The 12,052-nt window shown below is 54.6% G+C and overlaps 1 protein-coding gene across 1 annotated transcript; it reads right to left on the bottom strand.

Annotated features, from left to right (window-relative positions):
- Positions 1–1,030: 1,030 nt before the first annotated feature.
- Positions 1,031–9,759, bottom strand: BEST2 (bestrophin 2). The gene is made up of 10 exons (XM_074384562.1): positions 9,644–9,759; positions 8,753–8,955; positions 7,257–7,351; positions 6,154–6,387; positions 5,908–6,062; positions 5,485–5,562; positions 5,171–5,327; positions 5,007–5,083; positions 4,727–4,881; positions 1,031–1,837 (listed from the first exon to the last, which is right to left on the bottom strand). Exons 2-10 carry the CDS (start codon positions 8,902–8,904, stop codon positions 1,411–1,413), a joined length of 1,530 nt encoding a protein of 509 aa, XP_074240663.1. The 5' UTR covers positions 8,905–8,955; positions 9,644–9,759; the 3' UTR covers positions 1,031–1,410.
- Positions 9,760–12,052: the final 2,293 nt, after the last annotated feature.

Consider the following 12,052-nt stretch of genomic DNA (forward strand, 5'->3'; position numbering starts at 1 on the left):
GTGTAGTGGCACAATCTCAGCTCACTGCAACCTCTGCCTCCTGGATTCAAGCAATTCTCCTGCCTCCGCCTCCCGAGTATCTGGGATTACAGGCATGTGCCACCACACCCAGCTAATTTTGTATTTTAGTAGAGATGGGGTTTCACTATGTTGGCCAGGCCTGTCTCGAACTCCTGACCTCAACTGATCCACCGATCTTCGCCTCCCGGCTGGGATTAAAGACATTAGCCCCACCATGGCAGGGCCTTTTTTTTTTTTTTTTTTTTTTTTTTTTTTGAGACAGGGTCTTGCTGTGTTGCTCAGGCTGGAGTGCAGTGGTGAGATCATAGCTCACTTCCTTGGCTGGACTTTTATATTCAGGAGTCATCAGGAGTTCATGTGATTAAATTAGTAAGACCTAAAGTCCTGAAGGCCTGAGAATGCAGAGGCTTGGGGCAAGAAGAAGCCAAGATCCTGGGACAGTGACTGGCTCATTAATAATTAATGCCAGGGCACTGATGTGGGTATTTTCAGAGAGCAGAGCTTGGGAAGAAGTAAGCAGGGCACCATCATAAAAGCTGGAAGAGGTGAAACCCCGTCTCTACTAAAAATACAAAAAGTTGGCCGGGCGCTGTGGCTCACGCCTGTAATCCTAGCACTTTGGGAGGCCAAGGTGGGTGGATCACCTGAGGTCAGGAGCTCAAGAGCAGCCTGGCCATCATGGTGAAACCCCACCTTAAAAAAAAAAAATACAAAAAGCGAGGCGTGGTGGTGTGCACCTGTTATCCCAGTTACTCGGGAGGCTGAGGCATGAGAATCGCTTGAACCTGGAGGTAGAGGTTGCAGTGAGCCAAGATCGTGCCACTGCACTTCAGCCTGGATGGCGAAGTGAGACTGTCTCAAAGAAAAAACCAAACCTGGAATAAGCTGGGCTTGGAGGTTGTGGTGGAGGAGGAGGAGGAGAAGGAGGAGAAAGAAGAAAACTGCAAGAACTCCCAAATCTTACTTAGCATAATGCCTGGCAGGAGAAATCAGACTAACAACGTTTGAATAAAAACCACTAGCAAATTTATTGAGCACCTCCTGTATACCAAATGCTTTAATGTCATTCTTTCATTTCATCCTCATGACAGCTCCATGAAGTAGTCACTCACATCGCCACTTGAAGGAAAGAATTCAGGCAGGACAATGATGGAGACCTCCCGGGCAGTGGGGGTTGGGAAGGAGGGCTGGTGGCCAGGGTGGGCTGGTCCAAGAGTCTGGAAGAACCCCCTCCCCAGCACAGTGCCAAACCCCAGCGGGCTGCGAGAGCTGGTCAAAAGTGCAGGCGGACTTGACGAAGGTACACGAGGCTTATGCAGACCTGGACTCCTGCCTGTGTGCCCTGCAGGGACCTGGTTCCCTGTCCTTAGGGGGCTGGGCTCTTAGATTTCAGGCCAGATTCTCCTCCTCCTCGCCAATAGGGCTGGGCAGCCAGGGTGGTGCCGGACCCCGGGGCCCGGGCACGGTCACTGTGGTAAAGGGCTCGGCAGGGCCAGGGATGAGGACAAGCGGTTCAGGACCCGCAGGGGGCGGGGGCTCGGGCTCCGGCAGGCCGGGGTCGAGCGGCGGGTCCCCGCAGCTGCACTCTGGGGCCGCGCCTTCGGGGACAACCGCGCATGAGCAGCTGGCCCCGGTAGACGCCTCCGACACGCAGCTGTTCTTGCGGAGTAGAAAGGACAGGCGCCGGCTCAGCGGGCCTCCCCCGGCCATGCCCGCGCCCGCCGGCAGGAGGCGCTGCAGGAAGTCGCCGGGCGCCTCGCCAACCGGCCCATCCAAGCCGTCCAGCCGCTGGAACTGCATGTCTTCCTTGGCCAGCCTGCGGGAAGGACAGTGAGGTGGGCAAGCGCTGCGGCCTCTCCTCTTGTTGACAGAGCGGGGTCCCAGGCGTTCAGATTTCCCTGACTCCACTCACCCCTTTGTCCCACTTATCCCCAAAGACCTTAGCTCCTAAACCCAGAGCCTGGCCTCACCCTCTGTTTCCACTTAAACTTAGATCTCAGGCCGAGCACGGTGGCTCACACCTGTAATCCCAGCACTTTGGGAGGCCTAGGCGGGCTGATCACGAGGTCAGGAGTTCGAGACCAGCCTGACCAACATGGTGAAACCTTGTCTCTACTAAAAATACAGAGTTTAAGGCCGGGCGCGGTGGCTCACGCCTATAATCCCAGCACTTTGGGAGGCCGAGGCGGGTGGATCACGAGGTCAAGAGATCGAGACCATCCTGGTCAACATGGTGAAACACCCCGTCTCTACTAAAAATACAAAAATTAGCTGGGCATGGTGGCGCATGCCTGTAGTCCCAGCTACTCGGGAGGCTGAGGCAGGAGAATTGCTTGAACCCAGGAGACAGAGGTTGCGGAGCCGAGATCGCGCCATTGCACTCCAGCCTGGGTAACAAGAGCGAAACTCCGTCTCAAAAAAAAAAAAAACAAAAAAAAAAAAAACCCAGAAATTAGCCAGTAAGGTGGTGGGCACCTGTAATTCCAGCTGCTTAGGAGGCTGGGGCAGGAGAATCGCTTGAACCCGAGAGGCAGAGGTTGCAGTGAGCCAAGACCACTCCATTGCCCTCCAGCCTGGGTGACAGAGCCAGACTCCGTTTAAAAAAAAAAGTCTGCCTGCCTTGGCCTCCCAAAGTGCTGAGGATTACAGGAGTGAGCCACTGCTCCCAGCTGATTTTTATTTTTTGAAACGGAGTTTTACTCTTATTGCCCAGGATGGAGTGCAATGGCGTGATCTTAGCTCAGTGCAACCTCTGCCTCCCAGATTTACATGATTCTCCTGCCTCAGCCTCCTGAGTAGCTGGGATTACAGGCATGCGCGACCAAGCCTGGCTAATTTTGTATTTTTATTAGACATGGTGTTTCACCATGTTGATCAGGCTGGTCTCGACCTCCTGACCTCAAGTGATACACTCGCCTTGGTCACCCCCACACCCGGGATCACAGGCCTGAGCCACAGTGCCTGGCCTTTATTTTTATTTTTTTAGAGACAGGCTCTTGCTCTGTTGCCTGGGCTGGAGTTCAGTGATATCCTTATGGCTCACTGCAGCCTCGCATTCCTGGGCTCAAGTGATCCTCCCACCTCAGCCTCCTGAATAGCTGGGACTACAAGTGCACACCACCACGCTTGGCTAATTTTTTATTTTTAGTAGAGTCGGGGGTCTCATTATGTTGCCCAAGCTGGTCTGATCTGGGCTCGCTCAATCCTCCCACCTTAGCCTCCCAAAGTACTGGGATTACAGGCATTGAGCAACTGCTCCTGGCCTCAGCCCTCATCTCCTTTGGTATCATGTCTGACTCGTCTGATCCTCGGTAACCTCAGCCCTTAGCTCTGTCCCCACTCAGTGGCCTGATCTCAGACCTTGACCCTGTACCCTGACTCCTACCTTAGCCTCTGCTCTTATCACAGTTCTGAGAATTTTGCTCTTATCCCCATCTCTAGAGTTGAGTCCCCTTAATTTTTTTTTTTTTTTTTTGAGACAGAGTTTCGCTCTTGTTGCCCAAGCTGGAGTGCAATGGCAGGATCTCGGCTCACTGCAGCCTCTGCCTCCCGAGTTCAATTGAGTCTCCTGCCTCCACCTCCAGAGTATCTGGAATTACAGGCCTGCGCCACCACACCTGGCTAATTTTGTGTTTCTGGTAGAGACGGGGGTTTCTTCATGTTGGTCAGGCTGGCCTCGAACTCCCGACCTCAGGTGATCCACCCCAGTAGATCCACCTCGGCTTCCCAAAGTGCTGAGATTTTTATTTTTTTTTATTTTTTTTTATTTTTTGAGACGGAGTTTCACTCTTTTTTTTTTTTTTTTTTTTTTTTTTTTTGAGACGGAGTTTCACTCTTGTTACCCAGGCTGGAGTGCAATGGCGCGATCTCGGCTCACCGCAACCTCCGCCTCCTGGGTTCAGGCAATTCCCCTGCCTCAGCTTCCTGAGTAGCTCGGATTACAGGCACGCGCCACCATGCCCAGCTAATTTTTTGTATTTTTAGTAGAGATGGGGTTTCACCATGTTGACCAGGATGGTCTCGATCTCTCGACCTCGTGATCCACCCGCCTCGGCCTCCCAAAGTGCTGGGATTACAGGCTTGAGCCACCGCGCCCGGCCGAGTTTCACTCTTGTTACCTCAGGTGATCCACCCCGGTAGATCCACCTTGGCTTCCCAAAGTGCTGTGATTTTTTTTTTTTTTTTTTTTTTTTTTTTTTTTTTTTTTTTGATACGGAGTTTCAGACTTGTTACCCAGGTTGGAGTGCAATGGCGCGATCTCGGCTCACCGCAACCTCCGCCTCCTGGGTTCAGGCAATTCTCCTGCCTCAACCTCCTGAGTAGCTGGGATTACAGGCACGCACCACCATGCCCAACTAATGTTTTTGTATTTTTAGTAGAGACGGGGTTTCACCATGTTGACCAGGATGGTCTCGATCTCTTGACCTCGTGATCTACCCGCCTTGGCCTCCCAAAGTGCTGGGATTACAGGCTTGAGCCACCGCGCCCGGCCTTTTTTTTTTTTTTAAGATGGGGTTTCACCATGTTGGTCAGGTTGGTCTTGAACTCCCGACCTCAGGTGATCCGCCCGCTTTGGCCTCCAAAGTGCTTGGATTACAGGTGTGAGCCATCGCACCAGGCCCCCTTAATCTTTTCAATCAGATGCGTCCCGCAGAGCCTTAAGCCCTGCCCCAAGCAGCCCTGCCCACCTCACCCACTAGCTCACGTGATGTCGAAGGTGGAGCCCTGGAAGGAGGGCTGCCGCAGCTGGAAGACCGTAGCCGCGGTGTAGGGGGCGCGAGCCTCGGCAGCGTCCCAATACAAGTCCTTCTCCAGCACCGCCAGGTCGTCATACATCTCGTCCACTGCCAGCATGGACACCTACGAGTGCAAACACGCAAGGTAAAGTGGGGATAGGGCGGTGCACCGGGACCACGGTGTGAACCCCTCTGACCAGGACCCTGTTGAGCACTCTGGAATGGTTTCACCTGGAGCCTGAGTCTCACCTGGAAGTTTCGATCGATCAGAAAGTTGGTCTCAAAATCATCGTCGTCCTCTCCGAAGGGGTTGATGAGCTGCTCAGCTACCTGAGTGGAGAGGGAGGAGTTAGGTGGAAACTTGGGAACCCCGTGCCCGCCCCACCCATGAAATTCCAGTCTGGAGCACCCACCTACCTTGAGCCAGCCGGCGTAGAAGAAAAACTGCAGTAGGGTGAAGATGGGCACACACAGGTCTAGGTCATGGTCTTTGTAACCCTGAGCTGGGTCCAGGAACTGGCGACCAATGAGGCAAGCCAGGAAGTAGCTGTACAGTGCAATGGTCACCACCTGGGCAGTGCGGGGCAGGGCTCAGGGCGGTCATTGAGGGCCAAGGCTAGGATTGGGCATCATTATGACTAGGTCCTTAGCTAGCTCTCAGTTTCCCCTTGAAATCATGCATCAGGGCCACTGACATCGAATATCAACGGAGGCGTGACGAGGTTACCTGGGTGTAGACGAGGGGTACGCTAATCCAGTCGTAGTGAAAGAGCATTCCACATTTGCCCCGAAACACGTTCAGCTCCTGGGGGTGGATACAGGTATGAGGTGACCCGAATGGTGAGCTCACACAGGGATACTGAGTGTGGGTGCCTGGGATGGAGGTGGGTGGTCACCTGGTGGGAACTGGGAGTGTGCGTTGGGGGTTCTAGGGAGGGTATTTTGTGGTGGATGTGCACCTAGGGTAAGGGACCATGCACCCAGGGGCTGCCCCTGAGGGCGTTAGAATCTGCCCCATGGAGGTAAGTGTGCACCTGGTAAAGGTGCTTGAAATCGGCCTCGCAGGGGTGCGCGGCAGGCCGCCGTTGATACAGCTCCAGGGGTAAAATTTCCCTGGTATTCTACATGAATGACCTCCTAGTGGGCCCACCTCGAGCAGCAGCTTAAGGGCGCTGTTATCGCGGATCCGGCCTTCACGCCGCGCCTGCGCCGCCAGGTTGGAGAACCAGACGCACGGCACCCAGTACTTGTTGTATGACGAGTTCAGGTTTTCGAACTTCTTGCGCTCCTCGCGGGTCATAAACCCTGGAGGAACGAGGTCAGGGATAGCTCGCCCCTCACCCCCCTCCACCCGGTCCTTGCCCAATCCCCTCACTGCCTCTGGCCCGGGACTCACCTGCCTCCACCACGTGGTCTATGGTAGGGAAGCGCTTGAACACTGCGGTGCTGACTGAGCGCAGGATGAGCACTGCCGAGAGCCCTGCGTAGCGCATGAGTGTGCGCCGGTAGAGGCGGCCACGCTCGTCGCGTCCGTGCACGGTGCCCGCCACCACGCACATGAGCGCGTCAGGCAGCGGCATGCATAGGTACTGGTTCCACCAGCGGTGCACCACCAGCGTCACGTAAAAACCTGCAGGGAAGCGCGGAATGGGGGCTCAGTGAGGACACCAGGGCCAGGGGTTTGGGCACCCAGATTGTGGGCGAAGGGGCAACATAAGGGCTGCATCAGGGAAACCTGAGTGGGCTCGCCAACCTGACCAGCTTGGGCTGGGAACCTGGGGGTCCAGCCCTGAGATCAGAAAGGCCAGAGCAGCCCTTTGGGTCACTGGCTACTTGGGAGTCACCTCGGATGTGGCATTGGGATCCCAGTATGGGGATAGAGACACAGAACCCATGTTAGGGGCATGTGGACAGACTGTTGCTTGCTGTGAGGGTGTAGGAACCTAAAACAAGGAGAAGGGGGCCTGGTTTGTGGGGGCGTACATCAGGGACACCTGGTCAGGCTTGTCACAATAGCCACACCCAGCCCCTGAGTCAGAAACTTCTGAAGGGGTTGGGGACAGGGTCTACATCAGGGAGCAGGCTGAGGTCACATGTGGTCACTGGGGACCAGGACTTGTCAGAGAAATGCCCCCAGGCCAGAATTGAGAGGATGGAGTCCTATAGGGTCCCTGGAGGGTTAGGGGGTTGTCCCCCCTAGTAACACAACAGACAGCGGTTAGAATCCCCAGGGTGACCAGAAATAAACCTGTGGGTGAGATGGAGCTCTCCTGGAGGCACCTCAGGGGGCACTGTGACCTAGGTGACACCCCAGGTCTCAGATGTGCAGGGCCACATCTGGCATCTTCATGGTGTGGATCCAAAACTAGGGGGGCTGTGGTGGGGTAGGATTTGAGGGGAGAGTCTCAGAGGGGCAGGAATGGGGGCTCCTCAAAAGGCATGAATGGAAATGGGTTTCTCAGGGACTTAGGAATGGGGGACTTGGGGGCTGGACCGCACCAAGCACGAAGGAGACAGGAATGAGGCTGGCATACTGGTCGCAGTAAATGACAAGCTTCTCAAAGTAGCGCTTCTGCCCTTCCTTCAGCACAAAGCTGCAGGGTAAAGAAGAGGGGTCACAGGTCACAGGGGAGACTCTGTTCCCAGCTTCAGATCTCCCTTGCTGTACCCCTCTCCCTGGCCTCCTCTTATAATAGCTGCTCCCAGCCAGGCACAGTGGCTAATGCCTGTAATCTCAGCACTTTGGGAAGCCGAGGCAGGAGGATCACTTGACATCAGAAGTTCAAGGCCAGCCTGCCCAACATGGTGAAACTCCATCTCTACTAAAAATACAAAAAATTAGCCAGACATGGTGGCTGGCACCTGTAATCCCAGCTACTCAGGAGGAGGCTGAGGCAGGAGAATCGCTTGAACCGGGAGGCAGAGGTTGCAGTGAGCCGAGATTGTGCCACTGCACTCCAGCCTGAGTGACAGAGTGAGACTTCATCTCAATTAAAAATATATACTGGGTCTGCCGGGCGCAGTGGCTCAAGCCTGTAATCCCAGCACTTTGGGAGGCCAGGCGGGTGGATCACGAGGTCAAGAGATCAAGACCATCCTGGTCAACATGGTGAAACCCCGTCTCTAATAAAAATACAAAACATTAGCTGGGCATGGTGGCACATGCCTGTAATCCCAGCTACTCAGGAGCCTGAGGCAGGAGAATTGCCTGAACCCAGGAGGCGGAAGTTGCAGTGAGCCGAGATCGCGCCATTGCACTCCAGCCTGGGTAACAAGAGTGAAACTCCATATCAAAAAAAAGAAAAGAAAAAAATATATATACACACACACACACACACACACACACACACACACGCAGACACACACACACATACACACACATATACTGGGTACAGTGGCTCAGGCCTGTAATCTCAGCACTTCAGGAGGCTAAGGAGCAAGAATCACAAGGTCAGGAGTTAGAGACCAGCCTGACCAACATGGTGAAACCCTGTCTCCACTAAAATTCAAAAAAATAGTTGGGTGTGGTGGCAGGCAGCCTGTAATCTCAGCTACTTGGGAGGCTGAGGCAGGAGAATCACTTGAACCCAGGTTGTGGAGGTTGCAGTGAGCCGAGATCCTGCCATGGCACTCCAGCCCAGGTGGCAGTGAGAGACTCCATCTCAAAAAAAAAAATATATATATATAATATATATATTATATATTTTTATTATATATTATATATACGGAGCAGAGAAAGCTAAAAGAACTATATCTATCTATCTATCTATCTATCTATATATATATTTTTTTTTTCTTTTTTTTTTTAAAGATGGGGTTTCACCATGATGGCCAGGCTGGTCTTGAACTCCTGACCTCAGGTGATCCACCCACCTCGGCCTCCCAAAGTGCTAGGATTACAGGCATGAGCCACCGTGCCCGGCTATATATATTATGTATTATATATAATAGCTGCCCCCCTCCCCTCGAACACGAGCACCCCGGGACAGCCTCACCGATAGGCGGCACTCAGCGCCATGTAGAACCCAAGGAAGCAGAGCAGCTCTCGCCACAGGAGTTTGTAGATGCTCCCACGCCACAGCAGCAGCAGCTGGGAGAAGCCCCCGAAGCGGGCATTCGCCACTCGGGCTGTGTAGGTGACGGTCATCGTGGCACCTGGCAGGTGTGGCCAAGGGAGAGTGGATGGCCCGGGTGGTGGCTGCGGGCAGGGGTGGAGAGATGCGGGAGTAACTGAGCACAGCGACCCAACCCATGTTCCAGCCGGCCGGCCCCTCAGTCCTGACCCTTGCCTGAGTTGCCTTCTCCCAGCTGTACCCAGTACCCGTCCAGCCCCCAGTGCCCCTTCCTGACCCAAGTCTCAGGCTGTCCCCTTCCTTGGACTCCTGGCGCCAGGCTCTGTACCTGCCATTCCCCACCACCAAGACCCTTGAGTCCCTGCAGTCAGCTCCCAAGTCACCCCCTGACCAGTCCCCTTCACCTAGAGGCCACCTATAGCATCCCCCAGTCCGAGAGTCCCCAGCGCCTGAGTTTCAGGTTCTCAAGGCTTTACCTCCCCCAAATTCTCTCCCTCAGCCCCTATTTCTGGCTCTCCTTTCTCTACTTCCCCGGTTCCCAGTCTTAACCTGTTCCACTCCCTGCACTCCCTCTGAAGCCCTGTCCCTAAGACTTCAGGTCCCCTAGGCCCCCTGCCCCAGCTTGTCCACCTTCCGCTGAACGTCCCTGGCTCCCCCGACTCCCTTTTCCTCCCGGATCCGCCTTGACCTTTCCTCTCTCCAGCCTTCTAAGCCCTCTACTCCCGGGCCCCAGAGGACTCCGGATGCATTCCTGCCCGCAGGTTCCCTATTCCCTCAGGGCCCCCTATTGCCCCAAGCCTAGGCTCATCTCACCTGTGTTGAAGGTGGCTGGTACAGGGACACACGGGGACAGGGATGGAATGGGTGGGTGGCTTCGGCGTTGGGTGGGGCTGGGGAGTGGGTGTGCCACCCCTTCCTGGTCCTCCTCCCTCGGCTGGGCTGCAGGTTCAGAACTTTTGTTTGAAGTTCCACAAGTTTGTTACCTGGCACTGGGGAAGATATCCGCCTCGTCCTCCCTTGCCCCTCCCTGTTCCCCTCCCAGTCACTCACTGGCAAGTCCTAGGGATCTGGAACCCAGAGGTTGGGGGAGGAGGCAGGGATGGTCTTTTTCCCAGTCCCAGACACACACACACACACACACACACACACACACATACACACACACACACACACTGCTCAGTGAGGCTGGGTCACTCCACAGTCACCTGTAATCCCACAGTGTCACAGAGATGCACGCAGAAACACACATCATGGTCCCAGACACAAACCCAGCTGCTCCGAAGACAGCCTTTGGTAGGTGTAGGTGGGAGGATCACCTGAGTCAGGAGTTCAAGATCAGCCTGGGCAAAATAGTGAGAATCCCCATCTCTGTTGAAAAACCAAAAAGCCTCATGTAACTATGGTGACCCAGAGGGGCAGTACACACTGTCGCAGAGGCTTCTGGAGTCACACGACTACCTACCTTGACCTCCCCATCACGCATATATAAGGCAGGTGGACTCTGACATACCAGCCTCTGCTCTCACACGCAGTGCTCCCAACAGTCCGATTCCCTCATGATCACAACATGTAGCAAAGACACCTACACAACCAGCCAGGTGCAGACCCCACCCAGACCACAGAACGCCTTCGCACGAAATCTTACGCCATTGCAACGAGGTTTTGATCCCGAGTTCCCCTGTGCAAAGATGCACCCATGATCATACCCCAAGTGCAAAAGCCCCTTCCTCAGCTCAGCGGGACACACAATCCCAGGATCAGAGTGGGCTCTGGTGGTCCCTGAGGTTGCCTAATCTAGCAAAGACACACACAACAGCGACCATTCTCTCAAGGGACCCCTAGCTGTCACTGCTAGTGAAATTCGCCAGCATTTGCACATCAATGTGTGAAGGCAACCCCCTTTCCAATGTTCCCTCCCAGCGGCACGCCCAGACCCATACACACAGGTCCCAGACACTTTCAGGGTTGCCAGGAACACACAAGCCTGGGGACACAAAACCTTGTCCCGAATTTGGCATGGATTCAGGACAGATGTTCATTCTTCACAAACAGCTGTAAAGGGGAGTCCAGCCTGGTACAAATGATACCCACTTCCCCTCCACTGCCCAGCTTGGAGGACATTCACACACAGATTGGTGTGGGAGGGACAGAGGCTCAGGGGTAAAACCCTGGGATGGGCATCCTAGAGTGCTCAGGAACCCCTTGTGCATTCTGCACAGCCCCACCCGAGGTCCCAAGCCTGGCAGGCCAGGACGGGACACTGTGTTCCCAGACTGGCAGATGTTCGCCCTGCCCAGGGTAATTAGGAACCAGCCTGGGCTGGCCACCCTCCGACCTGCGCCTTCGCTGTCCAGCTGCCGGACAGCCCATAAATGGGGGCGAGAGAGAAGCTGGGGCGGTGCCGTCAGCTGCAGACGAGGAGGTGGCAGGCTGGGTGCAGAGCAGCTCAGGTCCAGATGGGCAGCCCCCACTCCCTAGGAAGTGTCTTGCATTCACTAAAGCCGGCTCCTCCTTTTCATCCTCCCTCCCGCAGCTGACCCGCAGCCCCACACACTTCCGACAGCTGAACTCCCGCAGGGGCTGGGGGCAGGTTTCCTGGGCTAGTTGACAGGCTTACTAATTGTGACAAGGAAAAATAACAAACATTTCTTGGGGTTTCCTGCCTGATGCTGGTATAAATGCCTTGTGTGTTTCATCTCATGGAATCTTTACAGGCATACTAAGTCAGTCAGTTTACTATCCAAGTAGGGAAACTGAGGCTCCGATGTCACATCTCATCTTGTTCGTAGCATAGCTGGGATTTGGGTCCTGGCAGTTTGGCACGAAGCTGGCTGTACCATTGTGTTTGTTTTACACATGCCACCCCAACAGGCCCACACCTGCTTGTGCACACCCTAGGGAGTTGGGGGGACAAGTCTAGGCCCCTGGTGGGGTTCCCCTTACACACACCCTGGCACACCCAGACTCTGGATATGCACGATCTGAACACTTTTTTTTTTTTGAGACAGGGTCTTACTCTGTCTGTCTTGGCTCCCTGCAACCTTTGCCAACGGGGTTCAAGCAATTCTCCTGCCTCAGCCTCCCAAGCCCCGCTGCCATGCCGGCTAATTTTTGTATTTTAAGTGGAGATGAGGTTTCACCATGTTGGCCAGGCTGGTCTCAAACTCCTGGCCTCAAGTGATTCACCAGCCTTGGCCTCCCAAAGTGCTGGAATTATAAGTG

This window comes from Saimiri boliviensis, chromosome 14 (assembly GCF_048565385.1).
Source record: "Saimiri boliviensis isolate mSaiBol1 chromosome 14, mSaiBol1.pri, whole genome shotgun sequence".
In the NCBI taxonomy this organism is placed as follows: Eukaryota; Metazoa; Chordata; class Mammalia; order Primates; family Cebidae; genus Saimiri; species Saimiri boliviensis.

Coding starts and splice junctions, on each gene's coding strand:
- BEST2 (XM_074384562.1), bottom strand. CDS start 8,904: ATGACCGTCACCTACACAGCCCGAGTGGCGAATGCCCGCTTCGGGGGC. Junction 4,882..5,006: donor TGATCGATCGAAACTTCCAG/GTGAGACTCAGG, acceptor TTGCACTCGTAG/GTGTCCATGCTGGCAGTGGA. Junction 1,838..4,726: donor GGCTCCACCTTCGACATCAC/GTGAGCTAGTGG, acceptor TCCTTCCCGCAG/GCTGGCCAAGGAAGACATGC.